The 23,141-nt window shown below is 37.8% G+C and overlaps 1 protein-coding gene across 3 annotated transcripts in view; it reads right to left on the reverse strand.

Moving 5' to 3' along the window:
- ITGB8 (integrin subunit beta 8) overlaps positions 1-23,141 on the reverse strand; it is a 79,263-nt gene that overhangs the window by 30,088 nt on the left and 26,034 nt on the right. Inside the window, exons 2-6 of one of the 3 annotated variants that reach the window (XM_036010528.1) lie at positions 20,653-20,738; positions 12,085-12,243; positions 5,475-5,721; positions 3,906-4,071; positions 3,165-3,323 (exon numbers count right to left, since the gene is read on the reverse strand). In XM_036010528.1, the coding sequence (XP_035866421.1) occupies positions 3,165-3,323; positions 3,906-4,071; positions 5,475-5,721; positions 12,085-12,243; positions 20,653-20,728 (807 nt within the window). In that variant the 5' untranslated portion in view covers positions 20,729-20,738. Of the gene's footprint in view, positions 1-3,164; positions 3,324-3,905; positions 4,072-5,474; positions 5,722-12,084; positions 12,257-20,652; positions 20,739-23,141 lie in introns of all 3 variants that reach the window. The other 2 variants (XM_028525424.2, XM_036010529.1) reach the window with 2 other exon arrangements.

A 23,141-nucleotide genomic window follows, 5' to 3' on the forward strand; every position in this document is an offset into this window, starting at 1 on the left:
GTTGGACTGAGCCCAGCTTTGTTACTTTTTTAACTTTTTATCTGTCTCCCCTTAGTCAGTTCAATTCTTCTACCATTAGTTTTGTGTTTATAAAAAATAATTATGACTGCCCTAAATAGTTGTTGTAAGATAAGTTGGATTCTGTATGCAGTGTTTGCTGCAGTGGTTTTGATTAGCAAATATTCAAAACAAGGTAGTTGTTTTTAGTTTGCAGGTCACATTGCAATAGTTATGTGTACACGCAGCAGAGCTCTGGCCCAGGTAATTGAGACATATAAAGAAGTCTTTTATTAGTTATTTCCTTCTATAAATAAAACAACCAGAATCTTGGACCAAGAAACTCAGATGGCATTTGACATTATGGGTATGGCTGGCTGAGATAAATTCAGGAAGCAGAGTGTTTGATTGCTTGTCTTACACCTTTTACAATTTCTCTGTAATGGCCAAATAGGAGAGGATGGAGGTCATTTTAAAATGAACAGTAAATATGTGTTGAGTCAGGTTCAGGGTAGCTTTGCATCTAAAGCAATAGCATGTTGTGTGTATATAAATGCATAGTCAAGGTGAATCAAAATGCTTCAACTTTTATTTTAGGGCAGTGTCCTAGAAATGAAAGGAATGAGAATTCTTAGGAAGAGGATCCCTAAACACAAATCTAAAATGAGATAAAAGTATTTTCTAAGATATTAACAAATAAACTACTCGTTTTTGTTTTGTTTGTTTTTTTTACTCAATACATATCAATGACACATGGAATGTGCCTCCTTTTAAGTAGGTGGACCAATGTCGAAGGATGCAAATGAAGTTCATGGTAGAATATACAAATTCCTGGTCTCATAGGAGCCTGTCCCAATACTTTGTAAAGTTCCACAAGATTAGAATTTATTTCCCTAAGTTTACATGGTGTGGCCTATGTTGAAAATTATGAGAGCATTTCTTTGCCTTAAGGCATCCTTTCTAGCTGAGCAACAGCACCCTCTAAAATACAATTATGGAGAGATGACTTCAGGGACTTGGCCAAACTTTAGAAGAATAATGCAATGCAATTTGAGAATAACGTGATTATCATTTTTCCTTAATGAAAGCTTCTTTTTGTCTCACAACAAAATAATTCCTCTTGTCTCCTCCTCCACTCCCTAGTAAGTAAATTCAAACTCTACTGAAAATTAAAAGAGGTTAACTAGAAGGAAGGAAAGATAGGAAATGACTAAACTGAAGTGGATGGATCTACCAAAGTGAAATGTGGCCAAGTAAAAGAGAATTAACAAAGGGAAAAGACACAGGGGGGATAACTCCCAATCCTAAATTTTTAAATTCAAACTCCAGTTAACTTTTAAAACCTTTACAACATGAGGCTGCCTTCAAGAGACTAAACTAACCGAGGATTGAACCTGTTTTATGTGAGAGTGCAGTTGCTCCTCTCGACTTCCAATATGCCTGGCACAGTGTTCAGATGAACCAAATTTAATCAATTTAAATTTCACTCCTGGGAACAACACACAGTTCAGCATAATTTATATGCTTTTAATATTGCAGTTCCCAATCTGGGCATGAGGTTCCTTGGAACACTGCAGCCCACTCACCAGGGTGCCTCACAATGTCTCAAAATTTCAAGGGAAACATAGAGGTCCTTGGCTTCCCTCAGGTGCCTGGAAGTTGTTCACAGTTTTAAGACCACGCTTGGCTCCGTTCCTTCGGAGGACATGGAGCCTTTACAAAGCTGGGCAGGATGAAAGTCAGTGTGAAACAGGAAATGAGGGTGGTGATGTCCAATCTGATTCCGAGGCTTGGAAGTTCCCATAAATAACTCACGAAGAGTGACACAAATATATGTATATGTGATTCATGATGTATACTATTTTTTAACTGGCTGCTAACTCTTAGGACATAAATAGTTAAGTTATTTGGACCTGACTACTTAATAAACAGAATTGTCAGATTTGTGTTTTTGTTTTGTTTTGTTTTTGTTTTGGACTAGGGGAGCCAGGGAAAAAAATCCCGAGACACTAGGGTACAAAGATCTGGGAAAGTGCGGAAGTTTCTGTTCCAACATTTGGGTGAATGTGAAAATATCTGTCAATGTCAGAAATAAGTGATGCTTCATGTGGTCAATTTCCCACATGTAGAGCAGATGATTCTGGGAAATATATGGTACTAGAAGAGTGCATGTAAACATATGACTCAGAGCTGAAATGTCCTGAGGCAGCAATCCAGGTATTTGCTGATTTAAAAAAAATTAAAGAACCCCTGAACACAGATAAGCTTCACAGGGAAGAATTGAGGCACAGAACACTGAAAGCTGGCCTTTTTTTTCCCTTGTCTCTACTTGGATTCTGTCTGTACACTGTGAAGTTTCCTCAGGCCAAATACACTTTTCTTTCTTTTTTTTTAAGATTTTTTATTTACTTATTTTTAGAGAGGGAAGGGAGGGAGAAAGAGAGAGAGAGAGAGAGAGAGAGAGAGAGAGAGAAACATCAATGTGTGGTTGCTGGGGGCCGTGACCTGCAACCCAGGCATGTGCCCTGACTGGGAATCGAACCTGCGATGCTTTGGTTTGCAGCCTGTGCTCAATCCACTGAGCTATGCCAGCCAGGGCTTCAAATACAGTTTTCTTACCAATCCTTAATATGTTTTTAGGTACCAACCCTGCCAAACGAGTTTATTTATATTAGGGCAAACATATATATATTAAGCCAAACATATATATAATATTAAACCAAATATATATTAAATGTGCATATATAATATAGGTATACATTGTATAATGCATATATTATATGTGCGTATATATACATTATATATAATATATACACATTTATATATACATTTATTTTATACACACACACACACACATTTCCCTTATATGGTCCTTCAGTTGCACAAAAAGTAAGGCCTTCTGTCATTTTTGCTTTCATAAATTATAAAGTGCTTTGTAGCATATCAGAAAGTCAGCTGTTAGATATTGTCAAAATATCTCAGCTTTATATTTTATTGACCAGCATTTATAGATTTCATTGTCCCAGAACCCTCTCATGGCTTGTCCTGACTACGTATGATGCTCATTGAGGTAATTTCTTGGTACAAGAATAGCTTAAATTGCCCACTTAAACTTATACTTCAGCCAGGAGTCATAACGACTAAGCGGCAGCAGCTGCGTTAATTACCATGCTTGTTGACCTGACGTAGACATTGTTCTTCAGGTGGCAGTTTCCGTCATTCGGCACCACTATGCCTGCCAATTTGCTGTCGAGAGCAAGATGAGATGTCTGATCTGTCATCACCAGCAGCAATCTTTTAGCTTCTTTTCTCCATCCAATATGACTCTTGAAGATAAACATGTAATTAGACCTTGTACAATAACATAGATCTGTATTGTGGTCTTTATCTTAAGTAAACATTAAATCCAAGTGCACAAACATTAAGTCAGGCTAGAATGATGTGCATAAATGCAATGCTGTTTCATAAACAGAATTGACTTTTATTTGTATATTCTCTATTTTACCACAGTCATTTGACCACACAAGCCCTGGGCTGGAGCTGTCCGATGTTCCCCCAGAGGAAGAGCAAGTCATGGTTAAGAAGTGCAGAGCACCCACGTCACGTGATGAGGACAGCAGGCACTTTCTGGTTCTTCCTTGGATGGTGGTGAGTAAAACAGCAGCCTTTTGGAAAGCATTTCCAAGTGCATACGCTACTCATTCCCTTTTATCTTTTCCTATTTATAGCCTGCCCCAAATTTAGCCTCTCTGTCCTGAACACATACCAAAATGAGTAACACTGGTGACGAGTAAGAGTTAGAAATTATTCTTCTATGCCATTTTCAACCCATAAATCAAAAATAAAACAGGAATCCCGAATTCTTGGGAGTTTTCCTTTTGAGCACTCAATGGTATGAAACTTCTTACCTCACACACAGCAGCCTGGAGCATCGCATCAAAACCTCCTTCAGGTGTGTCTATATTTCCAGAGATCTTCTGTCTATGAACTGCTTTTTCAAACTCAGTGACGTTCTCCGTCAAGGACAGCACGTGGATGTACCCGTGGGGAGGCATGCAGTCTAAGTTGTAGTCACTGTGTGGGGAAAGAAGAAATGCAGGTTCTGCTTTGCTGTGCTCCCTTCAGAGAGCCAACATACTGCTCACAGTAAAATCATGTGGTTGGTGTGAGAAGGTAGTACAGCTTTTGGGTTTTGGCGTATTTTTTTTTACCAAGGAAATTATATTAGAGAAAGTCTGTACTTTATAAAGTCAGAGAAAAGTTCAATATTAGTGAATATTTCTTGGTAATTAGGAAAGAGGAACATAGCAGTTTGGTGTTCAGAAACAAAGAAGATTAAACATGTTTCTTATATAATACAGGGCACCAAAGGGATTATATTTCGCTAATATATTAATTGTCAAGAAGGGATAAGAATTTGCAGTGGTTTCCTATCACCTTTGACCATGAAGCAGCTGAAAAGCACATCTTGGGAAATGTATTTTTAGGAATTTAGGTAAAATTGTATATATGCTATTGTTAGATTATTTTAAAATATTGTGCTATTTTAAAAGTGATGCTTGGTATGCAATTACTGGTGAACTGTCAAAGCTCATTAAAATGGCTCGGAGAATTCCATGATGTTCCGCAAAGTGAGAGGCATTCCTCAGGCGCATCCTCACGGGAGGAGGCGGATGCTTCAGCCCCGCCCCGCTGCAGCAGAGTTCTTGTGGGAAATTAGAGTGTGTGCTGTAAAGTGGTTTGGGCGATTTGTGGAAGTAGGAATGGAGATGTTAAAATAAACAGTTTTATTAAAGAAGAGCTAAGCATTTGTATTTCTCTCTGAAAATTCAACAGGCTAATTAGAATATTGCACGAGAAAGTTGTATTTTTAAAGTCAGTTTTGGTTTCATACTGGGGCGTGTACTATTTAAAATTAGACCACTGAAATGATAAGAAAGAGGGCTCTTCTGATCTGGCAAGCAGATTCTCATCTTTTGGCCTGCCCTCCAAGTGCTAGCTGAGCTTTCTGTGAAGTCACATCTTAAGCAACGAAATTATAAACAGCCACAACACAGTAATGGGAAGATGCAGTACTGCCATTGTGCGTACTATAAATTTGACAAATCTTCTTTGACAAACCTTATTCAACAAATTTGAAACCATCAGAAAGGAGAAACACAAAATTTTTGAAGAGGTATTTATATACATGGGACCCTAATTATCAGGAAGCTTGTCCCAAAGTACTCATATTATTTGTGTTTTGGGGGGACAAAAAGTGAATGGTATTTGAAAATATATAAAATAAAAAGCCCAAGCTCCAGGTAACCTCAGAAGTTTTCAGATAAGAACATACTTCCCCTCCAAATATTTTCACTTCTCATTTAATGAAGCAAAAATATAAAATTTAGTAATTCCTTTACATAAAAACAAAGTGAGATTTTATAAGAAAAAAAATTTCACTTAGCGGTAGGAAATGCACCTCTAGCACACGGTACCTGCATTGATTATGGATCCTTTCCGGGTGGATGCTGATGTACGGTGAGACTGTTTTGTCAACGTACGAGCCAAACCCAAGACGGAAGTCACGGGAGAAAAATGCCATTTTCCTAGATAAATCGTTTCCAACGGAATTTAGTTTTTCAATATTATTGTGCATTGATGCTGAGACGTCAACCAGGTAATAAAGATCCACAGGATATTTCTTCAGGGGATGAATTTTCAGCATAAAATGAGCTTCAGCTCCTAGTTCAAAGAAAGACAGATATCATGTATTTATTTTAAATATCTCAGGATTAGCTGTCAATGAATCATTTGTAGTTTGGATATTGAACAATGATCACAGATTCGTCGTGTATAGTAAGTGAAATTTGGAATACTCTGGAATAATTTTAAGGCAATTTGAAAACCATCCAAATTATGAGTCTCCAACTTCTACAATGCATTTCTCACAACTCTATAGGGCAGATAGAAATAACAGCAAATGGACCAGCTCAGTGTCAGTGTACTAGGGAATGTATTTATTACCATGTGCACGTGTATTTCTAGTATGGAGAAAAGCACAGCAGGAGACAGTGAGCAGCATTCCGTCTCAGCAGAGAGTAGGCGGCTGTGTTTGTTTGAAGCTGGCTTTCAGGTTTGAAGAAAACCAGAAAGCTATCTTAAGAAAAATGGCTTCTTATTGGCCGCAGGTATAAATTCATGCTTTTGGGTTAAGGCGTATTTACATAGGAGCTGTGAAAACTCCCTTACTTCTTTAAGAAGTACATTAAGCTATTCACAATAATTAGCACCTCATCAAGAATTACATGATAAGATTCTTCTCAGCAGTTAGTTGTTAGAAGGAAGGAGACAGTGGTCTAGAGAAGAGCGCCCGGCAGCGCCCCACTGAGGACCTGGGCAGTGTGGGGGACAGCACTGTCCAGTGCACACTGGGTTCCCGGTAACCACGTGTTCAGGAGGCATCACAGTGGAAGGCAAGTAGCTGAGAAGAGGGTCACCACAAGGAGAATCGTGGGCACTGCCCAAGGACAGCTCTGCACACCTGGCAGCTCCGTATTTAAATTTCTGAAGGAGATGGTGAAAAGTTACCAGTTTAAATACTTGGTGAATTTTACTTTTGTTAACAATGAAACAAATGTTTTGTAAGTCATCATTGGTCCATAGAGGATATTTTGAGTGGAAAAAATTTTAACGAATACCAATTTGTATACCGTATACATTTTTGGTAGTCTGACCTATCTATTAAAGGGATCCTCTAATCTAGTAAACCATATTTTCAGTCTTAATGTGCTTAAAAGTAGCAATATTTTCTCTTAAATTATTTCACAAATCAGATGTTTTTCAGCCAGATGAAGGAATGAATTCGAAACAGTAGGTTTTTTTTTCCTGATACATAATAATTATGGGAGAAAGGGGCTATTGACTCATTGCCAATAAGTGCAGGGAACCCCTTTTACTGTAGCACTCCAAACTTTCTGGCCCAAGAGTTTGGGAGGAGAAACTGGGCGTGTGTTGCCCGGCCCAGCCAACCCTCCCATTCCTCCCGTGGAGGAGGTGGGCTGCCTGCACAGAGGCTCTGCTTTTCGGGGACCTGGTGAAAAAGCCTGCCCGTCTGGAAGTGTCCTGCAGTTTGAGCAGAGAATTTCAATTCAGGAGAATGACAGAATCTGGCCGACAGGGCTGGATCAGTGAGAAACAGAAGTGGAGTGTGACTGGGGAGAGTGGTTCATGAGGAGGAGCTTGAACTTGAATGTGTGGGTCAGTACTGAGAGTTGTTTTTTTTTTTTTTAACAAATTGTGTGGATGTTTTTAATCATTGACTTGGACATATGGCCGAAGGCCTTAGGCACTGGCCGCACGGTATTTTCATCTCGGTGGATCATTGCAGTTTATCGTGGCTCTATCTAAAGATGAATGGCTGTTTGTTTTTATACAGTCATAGCATAATAAACCAGTTACACATATTTTGCAGGTTGTTATATTGTTAGTTATCTCGGCCAACAGGCAGAGTCCGTGGCCTAAGCTATTCAGGGAGCTCCAACCAAATGCCAGCCACACAAGGGCCCGCAACACACACCAGCTGCTCATAGACTAGCAAGCAAATCCTGGTCTCACTCAGTGTTAGTAATTATTACCGTTACTGTTACTAGAGTCTAAGCAACATTAGGGTAAGAACTGTTTATTCATCTCTGAAGCCTCTGGGTTTGGTATATGCATAGCCACTCAGAAATGTTTAACTGGACAATATTTGAAGCACATTTTTAAATAGCCTTTCAAAAGGCCACATATTTCTGACAGAAAGAAGCTAATATCCATGATTTCTTTCTCATGGGTTAGGGGAAACTTAAATAGTGTCTTTCTTTAAGAGGAAAAGAGTATCATCTAGCCCCCAAATGCTCGTGCTACCAGGTACATTATTATGTCCAGGAAAGCTTCATCCTCATACCTTTTGAGATTCTAAAGGCTCAGACCCTCCTTTCCTTCAATCAGCTTCAAAGGGAAGAAGTGAGTCTATCACACAGAATAAGAAAGAGGGCTTGGAGAAAAGTTGAGACCTACTTAGAGCTACTGCCAGTATTGGTTTGAATAGTCCAAAGAATTAATTAAAAGTTGTTAGAGAGATTTTGAAACACTCAGCTAATGGTGTGAACACTCTGAAGTCCTGGCTGCCACAAATAGGACTGCACATTAAGTAAAGATAATTTTAAAATGTTCTGCATTAGATGAAATTGAGAAACCATAACAGAACGTGTAACAGTGTAGCAGGAAGAAAGAGCAGGCAATTACTATGAATTATACTTGGGCAGGGGAAGGAGACTGCCCAAGAATGAGACTGGTTTGAATAGCCAGGCGCAGACCCCAACACAATTCTGAAGTTTTGTTGTGGGGGAAATGGGGTACATGTGTAGGGGTGGGGGGAAATGCTAATTTCTATGTTTTGTGAAAAAAAAAACTTAATTTAAAAAGAATACCTGAAAAATCTTTTATTTTAAATTAAGCCACACTAAATGAGAGAATTTTTTCTTTTCAACATTAAAATGAATCAAATTTGAAATATTTTTTGAATTAGTGAAGTATAGATTATATTAATCCTCATCATATACATTGTGTTACTCTGAAGCAGAATTAGAGAATTCTCCTCTGTCTCCTATCTTCCTAAAGGTTTAATTTCAGTTTTTAGGGCACATCAACTAGGATCAGTGACTTATTTCTGTTATTATTGCTCCATAAGTTTGATAGGTAAAATAATAAAAATGTATAGTTTAAGAATTGAAACATAAAAGAAAATGTCATTTTAAAATCTCATTTTAAATATTTATTATTGTATACATTTACTAACATCCTTTAAAAAATTTAGTCAATATATGAAGGAATAAAAATATCCATGGAAATTTAAAAAATCTTAATAGATGCTACATTGAAAGTCATGAACTTTTATCAGAAAAGAGTAAAGTGATTATTTATGACTAAATCAAGTAAATGTCAATTAGGGATAAAAAAATTTTGCACTTAGGTGTGCATTTTATCAAACCCTCAAGCCTTATATGCACCATAGTGGAAAAGACTTTGATTGTACATTGTGAGGGGTAATGTCCCTCTATGTCTGGAGTTAGTACAACAAGCTTTTTATATTATGCCCAAAAGCTGGCATGTCTTTGATGTCACAGTATATTATTTAAATGAACTAAATAAACCTAATTTAATGACTATTTGCTGTATGTGTAGGTTATAAAATAATCTACAAAGTTATGTCATAGCTATGTTGGAAAGATGACCTACGCCCATTAGACATTCATAGTAATTTGCATATATAAATTCAAATAGTGGTGGGAAATGGAGTAAAACCAAGTCCCATAATGGTTGACATAGACATTAAAGCATTTCCCTTTTCACTCATCTCCTACCCATGATCTCACCCACACTGCCTTCGCTTACCATCTCTTGTTGACATCTCCCGTGTCTCTGTCTCCAGCCTGTGTCTCTCTCTGCCCTGAACTCCAGCCTCACACACATGAGTCACTACCTTGACCTCAGCAGTCTCAATCTGAGCTCATGGCCACCTGCTCCACAGAGGGCAGCCTTCCCCATCTCACCTAGCTGCTTGAGCCAGAGCCCAGGTACGCCAATGCTCATCACCAATCACCAGCCCCTGAGGGTGCTACCTTCCCATTATGTCTCGAGTCTATCCATTTTCCCCCGCCTCATTGCCATCGCTGCCATTGCTGGCATTATCAGTACTGTCACTGTGCAAACAGCACTGAAAGTTTTCCAACTTTTTAACTGTTGATTTATAGTCTTGGGAGGATTCAGCTACATCCTATCTACAAAAAGGAACAAGCTAAATTCATTTAAATGTAACAAACTCATAAAAATGTACCTTGTATAAATAATTTCAAATCTTTAAATATTTTTTAAACAGACATTTTTAAAGGATGTAGTCATTAATTAGGTATAAATAACATACAAGCTTCATGTGTTCTTAACTTCTTATATCTTAACTTTTTCGATTTGCTAGGGTTTCTCCTCTGGTTGAGTCAATTTTTAATCATGTATTTTTCTATAAAATTATCTATGTCATCAAGATTTATACATTTTACTATAGATTTTTATGTTTAATATTTTCATAATGTTTTTTCCCCTGTTATTTCTCTGGTTACAGTCTGTATAACTAGTCTATTTGCTTTTTGTCCTCTTTTCTTAATTAGATTTGCTAGCAATTTATTTATTCGATTGGGCTTTACAAAGAACCAGTGCTTGGACTTGCATTCATTTTACTTTTCTATTTCTATTTTACATTTCATTAATTTTGTTTCATTCTTAACTTATGAATTCCTTCTCATTTTTGTTTTTCTTATAGTAATTTTGTTTTCATTGTTCCTATATTTTTATTTGGATAGTTAATTTTTGTTCATTCTTCTTTAATAATAAAAGCATTTAAAGTTTGAATTTTCCTGAGAGCAACTACAGTCACATTCTATATATTTTGATATGTATTAATGTTATTATTGCTATTATTAAATATTCTATGACTACAGTTGTGATTTATTCTTGGAGACAGAATTTATTTAGGAGAAGCTTTTCTTAGTTTCTCTGTTATTTAATATTTGTTCATCCTCTTATATTGATATCAAATTTTATTGCACAGTGCTCACAGATATTGGCATGTAACAGCAGTTTTACTTTTTGGAATTCAGTTTTCTTATCTAAAATATGACTAATTTCTGAAAATATTTTATGGCCTTTGAAAATATTATTATATATAGCACGCACTATGGACAGAATTGTGTCTCCCCCATTTACATGTTGAAGCCCTAACCTGCAATGGTGTTTGAAGATCGGGCCTTGGGAGCTGGTGAGGTTTAGATGACATCATGAGGATGGGCCCTTATGATGGGATCAGTGCCCTTAATCAGAAGAAACACCAGGGAGCTCTTTCTCTGTCTCTGTCTCTCTCCCAGTCTCTCTCTGTTCCTTTTCAGGAACGGAACCACCTAGCACCTTGGTCTCAGACTTCCTTGCTTCCAGAACTATGAGAAAATAAATTTTTTATTTAAGCCACCTTGTGTATGGCATTTGGTTATGGCAGCAAAAGAAGGTGGCAAGCATCACAATCTTACTTTCGCTTTTTATGTATCCCTTTCTGGCTGTTGCTCATATATGTCCATATTGTGCCATACAATTGTTTTGTATGGTGAAGGGCACAGCTTTAATTGGAAGCTGGTAATATATTTAAGGCCAAAAAAGAAATGGACTTTGTTTATCTGGTAATCCAAGAGTGTGGAAGAAATAGTTCTGCTTTGGAGTAAGGAGGTTGTATGTCAATAATAGTTATTTAAGAATTTAATGACAAGATCACCCAGAATGAAATAATGAAGGCTTGAAGGTAACTGCACACTGGTTAAAACTAAATGCATTTAATTGAGTGATGCATCCCTGTGCACCTGAACTGATTTTGCCACATGAGGTTGTACACTAGGATTCTCTAGCACTGGAGGGAAATTAATAGTTTCTAGTGGCCTACTACATATACCAAACTCCGGAATACAATGCAATGAAAGGGAAAGTACAAAATAACTACTGGAGGAAAAGTGTGTATTAATCTCAGGGGCCATGACAAAGCTGCTCAAGTTATTATGACAATTTTGAATTGTAATTTTTGTGTCACAAAGGTTCTAGGAACTTAGCTTAATTCACATCCCTTACTAATTGATTATTCCACTAATAAATTCAACAAATACTTATGGAATGCTTACTGTATGCCAGCGCTTTGCTAAGCATTGGAGAGACAGAGTGGAATAAAATGTGTTCTCTGTGTTCCAGAGCTCCCCGTAGAGCAGGAACACACTCACACTACAATGTGGTCAAGTCTGGTAACACATTATTATAATCCAGTGTGGTCAGGTTTGCAGAGAATGTCTGAGGCCACACAGCTAGCTAATTGTAGGCACAGCAAAGACTAGAATTCTGATTTCTTGATTCTGAGCCTACTTTTATTTTCACTACAACAATATTGCCTGCCACAAAATATTAAATATGAGCAAATAGAACTAAAGGCAATTTCAAATGAAAAAAAATCATCATAGATTTATTTGGAAAGCACCAAACCTGGACGCAGCTGGACCAACACTTCTCCTGGTGTCACCTGGGTATTAATTTCATTTTCGCTTGGCATTACGTGCACAGAAGGGTATTCTATTGAATCAATTGAACATCCTTTGCTTATTAAATTGGAAACAATATCACAGCGTTCACTCCTTGATCCACCTGAAATGAAATCCTGTTTAAAAGAAGGAAAATCACTGACATTTTTAGGCATATTATCTTAATTATAACCAAAGAAAATCACATTACAAATATTGCAAAGAGGCCATCTTCTAATATTGTACAAATTGTGCAACTATTTGAAATAGCTGCCTGTTTCCAATAAGGGTACTGGCAAGTTTATCTTAAGTAAAGCTTTAATTTCTAAATCTTATTTAAAAAGAAAAAAATGCATATTAAAGAGAAGATTTAAACCAAGTACTTTAAATGTTGTTAACTGATCACTGTAAAATTATACCAACTTAATTCCTTCAAAATATTTTACTTTGGAAAGACTGCTCCAAAAGAAAACTTATCCAAAATAGACCATTCAGTGGTTCCAAATGTAAGCCTCAGTTCTCAAAGAACTCAACTGGTATGTTTATTATATACTATTATGTTTGGAATATGAGAGCAAGTCTTCAAAAGTCACAAGCCTAATTAGGTACAGAAAATTCATAAGAGAATGAATTGGAAATCTATGTTTTGATTCTAGACTATGAAACCCGCCAACTTCTTATTCACCCAACAGTAATTCAATAAACTAAGAATGATCAATGCTTATAACGAGGCAGGGAGATGAGATGGCAGCTCAGATTTTCCTGATTTTGCAACTGAATCTACAACTTTCATTACTATTCAGCATTGTCTAGTTGATGTTTAGCCAATAAACTTGGAATTAATGGAGCAACCTTAAAATATTGTTTATCTGAACTGAGGAAAAAGAACTGATACTTTTTGCATCATGTAATCCTTCAGGTTGTTTCCCTAAGAACAGGATATGCATTGAAAAGTATAGAAATATATTTTATTATAGATAATGTTGGCCTGAATTGTTTGTGATATTTGCTTACACATTAGCTAGACATTTGCTCAGTGATCTTCCTGGCAGTGGCTGTTTTGATCTGGCATTCAGTCATTCCTCCTTTAGTTCAGCTGATTCACAGAACTGGATTAACTGTCAATTAATCATTCAATCAAAGAATGTTGATTGAATACTTAGAGACAGGAGTTTGTTAGGTGCTGAGGACACAGAACAGGACAAGGCAGAGTGAGTGTCTGTTATCAAAGACTTAATGGACCATCAGCGAATTCTGCCATTGAGCAGGTAAATGTAATTATCAGCAGTGTTAAAGTTAGGGGAAAGCAGAGATTGTCATAGGGTTATGGAGATGATTAAGTTCAATATTAGTGGTATATGAGTTCACTAATTATGAACAGGGACATCCCTGGCAGTGGAGAGTAATTAGATGGGATGGTGGTAGGCGATATAAAAACATTCATACAAGGATTTTAATTTAATTCCCGTCTCAATTTAGAACAAGAGTTGGAAAAGTAGGAACAGTGGGACAAATAACAACCCATGGCCTGTTTTCATATGGCTTTAGTAATAAAAAAATCTTTTTACATTTTTAAAATGCTATAAAACAGTAAAGAAGAAGAATGGCAACAGAGACAGTGTGTAGCCCACAAAACTCAAAAAATTTTACTATGACTCTTCACAGTACTGATCCTTCGAGTGTGGAGTGCACTTGTCATGCAATGTAATTAAAAGATAATGAAGAACATTTCCTTTTCATTCAAGGCTTTCAGGTTTCATTTGGTAAATGGCTTCATGGAAAACAGAAAAATTCAGTTTGCTTTGCTATTGACCATACACCAAGATTTTAGTCTGAAGTTTACAATGTTCAAAGCCTTAATTTCATGTATCTAAATTTATCCTAGGTAATAAAACTTAGAGGGACTGAATGTGAGATTTGGGCTATAAACAATTTGGAGTTCCTCAGAAAGAGGTGGCATATACTTCTATCATCTGTGTAACTTTCCTTCAGAAAGCCTCAGGCTAGATAGGGGGGTGGATCCCCCCTGTCCCGGAGCCTGGGCACCTGGGCAGCATGTGCTAATTTGTGCTCACATGACAGGACGCAGACCAAGGGCCACATGTGCTTTACGGATGCAAAACCCCAAGCCTTCGGATCAGCAAGGGAATAAAGTACAAATAACTCCAATTTTTCTTTTCAGCCAAGGATTTTGCTATTTGTGTACACAGAATGGAAAAGGAGGGAGTATGGTTAATTCACTGCAACTATACGTCAAGCTATGCCATGTGACCTTTAAATGTCGAATCAGTTTGCTGAAATGCGCCAAATAGTCTCAATTGTTGTGCAATGTCTAAACCAGCATGGCTGTTTTTACCCCACTGTAAAAACTTAGTGTGTGCATGAAACGAATATTGTATGCCAACTATAATTTTTAAAAAATGTTAAAAATGTGGAAAGGAGATGGAATGTTATTTGCATTTTTAAGCAGGATAGTCAGATGACATTAGACCAAACCTGTGAAGTATTAGATAGGAAACTACAAGAATTTCTGGAGGAAAAAAATACACGAAGAGGGAACACACTGAGTGAATGCCCCAGGCAGAAAGAGGTATGTCTGGCTTGGGCAAGGAACAATAAGGAGGCCAAAGCAGGGGCCAGAAATAATAATAATAATAGGAATAAAGTAGCTAACTTCTGTTGAGAAAAAACCCTAAGTTATAAAAATATCGCCAATTCGACAATTAGGATTGAAAAGGGAAGAAAAGACCATGGCATCAAAATAAAGAAAGGAATGCTGCCGTGTCCACTGTGGCCTACTTTCCACTTTGCGTAAAAGAAAGGAATTCGAGGCCACACCCGTTTACTTTTTGCTGTTTTGTGGCATTTTAATTTCTTCTAATTCTGATGTTTTATGTTTTACTTTTTCTATAAGAAATACTCAAGCAAACTCATACTTCAACTGTCTGCATCTAAAACCAATTTGGCGATGATGTTTTCAGTTGTACACTTGAAATCTATACAGTTTAGTTCATCAGTATCACCCCAATAAACTAAAAAGAAACCTAGGATCAACTGTTGAGTTTTCAAATTTGGCATCACATTCTATAGTGTAAGTTTAGTTATTTTGAGGTTACTACTTGAATTTGTATTATAGTCATGGAAATTTTATGTCATATAAAAATTTTCTCAAAAGTGTTTCATTGTGTTTATTATATAACTTAAGTATCCTGTTCTTTCTAAAATATATTACTTTATATTTAAAAAAATAAGAATTAAAAAATAGAATCTGTTTGGAATGAAACGCCCACGTCGAAGTTATCCTGGTTGGCCTTTCTTCAGCTATTACTTTCACCCATTTAATGTAATAATCTGGGGAGATAAATAAGAAAAGTGTTTTCTCCTACTCATTTCTGAGTCCTTTTGACTTTCAAATACGGCAATCTGTACAGAAATGAAAGAATTTTCTTTTTTGACAGTGAATGTCCTTTGTATCATTTTTTAAAAAATGACGATTCTATGGAGAGAGGGAGGGAGAGAGAGAGACAGAGAGAGAAATAGCAACCTTGTTGTCCTACCTATTTATGCATTTGTTGGTTGATTCTTGAATGTGCCCTGACTGGGGATCAAATCCTCAACATTGGTGTACTGGGACAATGCTCTAACCCACTGAGGTACCTGGCCAGGACTGTATCGCATTTTAATATAATTACGCTCCAGGGCTGCCCTCTAAATATGTGTCTGCCTATGCAATCTGTATCTGACCTCCCAGCCAGAAGAGGAAGAGAAACTGGTAAAGTCTTCCCCATATGTTAAAAAGGAACAGGAGACATTAAACTAGGTCATATTAATAAGAATTTGCCTATCTTAAATATTTTTCAATTACTTTTATGTAGCATAGAGAGAAAGAGAAGATAAAATATATGGAATGGCAGATTAACATGCTACACAAGAATGTATGCAAATTGAGTATATGAGGTCTGTCCAGAAAAAATCCAGCCATTGTTAATATAACGAGAACGGTTTGTAAAACATCCATGTATCCTGCCAGCCAAGGAGAATGGACTGGAACGTGCATGTGTGAACAATGATGACTTCACTGTACTAGTCAATGGGGGTGGTAGACATCGTTGAATGAGCATGTGTACTGTGTGGTTGTTGGCATTCAAAATGACTGAATAGAGCAATGAATCTGCATCCAATTTTTCGTTAAGCTTGAACATTTCTCTGTGGAAACTATTTAGATGATTCAGAAGGCTGCAACTATGCACAGCCAGAGATTGACAGCTTCATCACGATGAGGCGCCTGCTCATGCATCATGTCTTGTGCAGAGTTTTTGGTGAGACGTCAAATCACCAGGTGGCTCAGCCCTCACACAGTCCAGATTTGGTGCCCTGTCACTTCTGGCTTTTCCCAAAACTAAAATCACCTTTGAAAGGGAAGAGATTTCAGACCATCGATGAGATTCAGGAAAATACGACAGGTCAGCTGATGGCAATTGGGAGAACTGTGTGAGGTCCCAAGGTGCCTACTTTGACAGGGACTGAGGCATCATTGTCCTATGTACAACATTTCTTGTATCTTGTTTAATAAATGTTTTTCATATCACATGGCTGGATACCTTCTGAACAGACCTTGTATATTCTGTATAAATTTTCTAGTGATCTTTTTTACTTTTTGTTGTTGTTAGTGAGAGAGGGGGGTAGAGGAGGGGAAGAGAGAGAAAGAGAGTGGTTTTTAACACTTTGTTATTTATAGTACAGTTGTAATTCTTATCTTAGTACTAGTCATTTTATCTGCTATATGGTCCTAGGTTTAATTTTATTCAAAAGCCATAAGAGTCTCTCAGCTGAAGTTCTTAAAACTAACTGATGGTTAATTTAGCTTCAGGTCATGAATAATAAAGAAAAAAGATACCAATAATATTTCTTTAAACTTAAGAAAAATCTTTAAATTACAGCTGACATTCGGAGTTATATCAGTATGAAGTATACAGCACAGTGGTTAGATATTTATGTCACTCATGAAGTGACCACCCCGATAAGTCTGACACCATACATTGTTATTACAATGCTATTGACTGTATTCCCTTAAGCTGTGCTTCACATCCTGTGACTATTTTGTAACTGCCAATCTATACTTCTTAATTCTTTCACCTTTTCCACCGAGCCCTCCAAACCCTGTTCCATCTGGGAACCATCAGTTCGTTTCTGTATCTATGAGTTTGTTTCTGTTTTATTTTTTTATTCTGATTTTTAAATTCCACATATAAGTGTAATTATATGGTGTTTGTCCTTCATCATATGACTCATTTCACCCAGGACAGTGCCCTCTAGGTCCCTCCGTGTTGTCCCAAGTGGTAAGGTCTTGTTCTTTTTTATGGCTGACTAATATTCCAGTGTCTATATGTACCATTTTTTCTTTATTCATTGGCCCTTTGACTGGTCCATTTAATCCATTTACATTTAAAGTAATTATTGATAGGTATGTACTTATTGTCATTTTATTAATTGTTTTCTCATGGTTTTTGTTGTTCTCTGTTCTTATTCTCTCAGTCTCTTCTCTTATATGTTGATGACTTTCTGTAATGTTGAGTTTAGATTCCTTTCTCTTTATTTCTTGTATATCTTGTGTAGATTTTTGGTTTGTGGTTTCCACATGCTTCATATATACGAAGCTGTGTTTATAGAAGGCTATTTTAAGTTAACAGTCACTTAAGTTCAAACACATTCTAAAATCACTACCATTTTTATTCACCCCTTCCATGTTTATGGATTTTTTTGGTCATGATATTTTACTTCTTTTGTGTGTTTGTGTGTATCCCTTAATTTACTGTTGTAATTACACATGACCTTCTTGCTTTTTGCCTTTTAACCTCTGTACTAGCTTTAGTGTTGGTTGATCCACTGCCGTTACAGTGGGTTTGCTTTTGTCAGTGAGATTTTTTTCTCTGTGATATTTTCTAGTTCACATTTTTTATTTTCTCCTTTTTGAAGAAGTTCCTTTAATATTTCATGTAATACTGGTTTGCTAGGATGAAGTCCTTCAGCTTTTCTTTTACCTTTGATCAGCTTTGAAAATTTTATGAAACAGGCTTAATTTGTTACTGTTTATCTCTTCTAATCATGAACAGAGAAAACAGCATCTTCTTTCCTTGTCCCCCCACCCTTGATGATGGAGGCATAAAAGGCATCAGCTGCGTGCGTGCCTAAGTGGTGGCTGACCTTTCACAACTAACCATTACATTCTTTCTCTTGGTGATGTCAGGTCAGCCTACAGGAAGTGGACAACTCCTTCTGAGTCCTAACGCTGGTTGCTTTCCCTAAGGTTGTGTTCTTAACACAGGCAATTCTCTGACTTCCCTGAGCCTGAATGAACTGGTCCAGAGTCTCACTGAAGTTCTTATAATAACAACTCTCATTTTGTAGGCCATATCTGTTTGCCAAATGCTTCCCACATACTATTTCACTTAGTCTTCACAACAGTGAGTCATAGGTGCAGTTACTATGTCCATTTTAGAGCTAGGTAAAACTGAGCTTCAGAGTGGGTAAGTTGACATGCCCACATCTGTGCAGTTAGAAATGGATGGAAGTGGGATCAGAGTCCAAGTTGACCTCATTTCAGAGCCTGCTTTTTCAGCCTTTTATTTAGACCGCTGTTCACTATGCAGAATAAATACTTTGAGATATGAACCGCCAAGTCATATGTGAGTATTTTCTGAGATCCCTGATACAGGTTTGGCCAACAGAAAACACAGGTTCGTTTTGCTTGTTCTGACAACCCCACCTTTCCCCCTGGCTAGCCTCCTTCCATTTGGCCACCGCTCCTCTCAAAACCCCTTCTCCTCTGGCAGGACTGACGCTGCAACTCCTACAACTGTGACTCCTCAGCCTTCCCACGCCAGCAGAAGTGTGAGATGGAGAAGGGGTTCCCCTGGAATGAGACATTCTATGTGGCGGGTATGGTGCATTTAGCTGACAACAGGGTTTCTGAACCATGTTTTGAAAGTTCTTCTGAACAACACTCACTAAAGTTCTCAGCAACTGATGTCAAGTTGGCACAAACTTCATGACTCTAAGGATCTTCCTTAGTGATACAGTAAAAATATAAAATGCAGTATTGGGTTAGGGTCAGGGACTATCAAGCAATGACACGTTCTCGAGAGAGAGAATCCTGGAAGTAAACTCTAAAATCAAGATTGTAGAGATGAGGAAAAGGAGGCTCAGAGAATGGAGTGGATTTTGCGTGGTCATTTGGCTCATAGAAACCGGAAGAAATGAGATTGGTCTCGGAAACTTGGGAATTGTCCTCTCTAGAACATTGGTTGGCTCCATGGATTCTGGTAAAGCACTGCTTAGTTTTGAGTGACATCTGATTTTCCCACTGGCAAAAAGGCCCAGGAGGCCTTGGGTCTGTCAGTAGGAGGGGCGCTTACTTTCAGACATGGCTACTGTTTTGTGAAACCTCTCCATGTCTCTTTCTTGACTAGCTTCACAGAAGAATGTAACGTCCATCATCCTGTGCTACTTTTTACCTTTCTTCTTCCTCCTGGGAGATACAGAAGAGGAAGCAGTAATAGGAGAGGGTGGAAAGAGGAGTGTAGGTACAGTTTTTGAGCTAAATTAGAGGAGGTAAAGCTAGAGATTTCTCTTCATGTCAAGCAAATGGCCATTAAAGATCTGCCTGTTCCCACTTTCAGGAGTTACATAAAATAAATACAAAATTACCTAGGTAGTCTTATAGAAGAAAGCACAAATTAGCAGATGGCTGTTTCATTGCAACTTATTATATAAGGTAGTTCTGCCTGAAGATTTCCAACAACATTCATAAAACAACTTTAGACCCAAGAAAGAAGGAATGCATTATAATTATTTTACTAACAAGTTACTGGGATATGCTTCTCTTGCTAGAATATAAAACACTGATTTTGAACAATAAACATTGCTGAACTATTTTCCATTCCATAGAATGTGGACCTGCACAAGACCACATGAGCAGCACCGCATGGGAAAGAAGAGCACCCCCCATTTCCCATAAGCAACTAAAGAATTGATGCACAATGTTACAATCGAGTAAATCACTTATCTCCAAGTATGTCAAATAAAAACAAATGAAATAGACCAATAAATTAGCTTGCTCCTCTTTACTAAGCAAGTATAAGACAATGATCTAACTTGGATACACAACCTAATGCCCCAAAGCTGCAGCAAGAATTTCACACAAGCCTTCTGACCCAGCAAAAGTTACTCTTCTGTGTTTGCCAATTTTTCTCTATGGAACAGATGGAAAACATAAAATGGTTTGCACTTTGTTTCAAAGTTACCATAATTTTCCTAATAAAATGGTTATACTTTATATTCAGTCAGATAGGCTGTTTCCAAGCATAAAACCAAAGAAAATTTCCTGATGCTCATCAGTATTTTTTTTTTCCTGATGCACCTTCAAGACACAGAATATCAGGGCAAGGAAGTTACACTAGAGAGAAGGGCAACTGTGAGAAAAACAGAAAAGAGCAAAAAAAAAAAAAAGGAAGAAAGGGAAAAATAGGCACACCTCTTGAGCACACCATCCACACTGCGGATCCAGGGCGAGGCACCGGGTGCAGGACGCTGCGTTTGAAGATGCACATCTATTGTTTTCTGTGTGGAGGACAGAAGGAGGCGTTAGTGTTTACTCTCCCGTCGGGAAGTACATGCAATTCTAGACCAAGTGTTTTCTGAAAACTGAAAGAACTGACCAATAGCTTTAAGGACATGGCATCAAAAAATATATGTAACTTCTTTGGGAAGAGTTAACCTGCTCACAGCTATTAATAGATACTGCATTTCCTAAAGAGTTATTATTTGGGGAAAATGAGAGTGGTAAAAATGTGATTTTAGCCAAGTTTGGGGGTTTGGCTTGCATTCTGCTGCAATAGTAGAGGACCCTCCAAAGTTCTTAATGTGCTGAAGTTTCACTGTATTTCATATTATTTGAACCAATGAAGTGTTTTTGGATTTAGAATTTTTCCTGTAAAAATAATCAAATGCAGGCCTCAATCTCAACATGTAAATCCATGTTGAGTCATAGTGAATGAATTTCCTGAGGAATAATCTTGCTGGACATATACTGTAATTAATTTGGGTTAATATTGTCATATTGATTATTTTGGCTTAAAGGGTATCAGAACCAGATAATTGATTCAGCATTTTAAAGGAAAAGTGGTTAAAATGAATGAGTTATTTTAGTTAGCGTAATTTATCTGACTGGATCACTTTAAAATCATTACCAATTCACTTTTCCATTGATACCTACACTTGGCTGTGACATTTTTAATAACATAGTTATGCCTAGAAAATATTTACCTTTATCTCTCTAGCCACTACTTACACCATTAAAAAAGGCTCACCATTATAGATTTAAACACATAAAATATAATGAGTCAAATTCTTTTATGAGTTTTTAGTGGAATAATCACATACTTTCTATATTCTCCCCACATGCTCTCTGCATTCTATTTGCTACAAAGTGCCCCAACAATGCTGGAAACTACCGCATCCCATCCAGCTCACTCACAGGCACACAGTAAATAACCCTGTCATGCTGGTTGTAAGCAGCTCACAGCCCAGGTGAGAGGAGAACTGTATCAGCAAGCAGTAAAATGCAGTGTCATAAGCACAAGAGAGATATCACCAAGGCCCTATGAACGCAGTGAGGAGCTTCTCACTCTGCTGCAGAGGGACGGGCAGGGGTTAGGGAGAGGGGGTGTTTAAGGGTGGCTCCCCAGAGGCCATGGTATCTACTGTGTTTCTTCGCCACCTCACTTTACTTATTCTGATCTGTGTTTACATCTTTTGAAAAATACAATAGGTGTGAAAGAAGACTGCGTGTGCACAATCACTCTGACATGGGAGTTTGAAAGAGGACAGAGCCCACAAAATCCCTAGCTGTTCCCATCCCATGGGTTTATCTTTTTCTTCTTTTTCAATTTGACCCAAACATTCTAGAGCGCAGGGCTAAAACAGCTGTGACCTGGAGGTGGGATGGGACGGGTGTTGGCAGTGGGAAGAGAGAGAGAGGAACTGTAGGGGAGCAGTCACAGCGGAAAGTTGCTAACCATGGCGGAGTGAGGACTCTTCCCCGTAACTCCTCAGACACCAAGGAGTTAAGCTGAAAGCATCCTTTCCTCACATCCCTGCTGTTCTCTTACCTCCTCCCTTGCACCCTTTGTCCTTGGCTTTATATCAACTTTAAAAATACATTATCTAAAAAATTCCTCACTAATATAGATGCACTGGCCTAGAATACCAAGGACAAAAAAAAAATAACTAATGTTTGAGGCTCCTTTTACTACCAGCGTGGCCACCTAACTATGAAGACTCCATAGCCTAGAATCCTTCCATGTAACGTAGCCTGCAAAACTATAAAACCTACTTATTCCTAAAATATTCAGAAGAGGGAGTGACCTTTTAACTTGTCCCAGAAAGAAAAAGGATTTAGGTCTAGAAATCAAGCATATTTGCAGACCAAAGTTGACCTTTACCAACCCTTAAACTTGACCCAACTGGAACATGGAATTAAGTGTATTACAGGTCAGACTTGACCATGCCTTTTACTGAATAGGTAGGGCTTTTGCTCTGGCAGTTAAGACCTCAGTCTTCCGGATGGGAAACAGCAGATTCTGTGACTCTGGTCTTCATGTTTGTAATAGTTTTCTGACTCTGTCCTAAGTTAACCCAGATTCAAGTTCAAATCAGGCTCCTACTTCCACAGCACATGAGGTTAATAATGAATGTACAAGCAAATATGTTTTCTTTGACTTCTGCTTTCTGACCGCTTTCTTTACAAAGTTCTAGGCCATCCTCTGTTCTCAAACTTTCGAAACCTAAGGATGATGACCAAGAGGGATAGAGACTTTGGTTCTGTCTATACCTCCCAGGTTCCAAAGCTGATGTTACTCAGAGTCTGCTGCATAGCTACCGGAAAATACCCCATAAATGGATGTGGAGGAGGTGGGCCTCACAGTTCTGCAGAACTGGAGGAAGGCCATAAATGGAACGCCA

Source organism: Phyllostomus discolor, chromosome 10 (genome assembly GCF_004126475.2).
Source record: "Phyllostomus discolor isolate MPI-MPIP mPhyDis1 chromosome 10, mPhyDis1.pri.v3, whole genome shotgun sequence".
NCBI classification, from domain to species: domain Eukaryota; kingdom Metazoa; phylum Chordata; class Mammalia; order Chiroptera; family Phyllostomidae; genus Phyllostomus; species Phyllostomus discolor.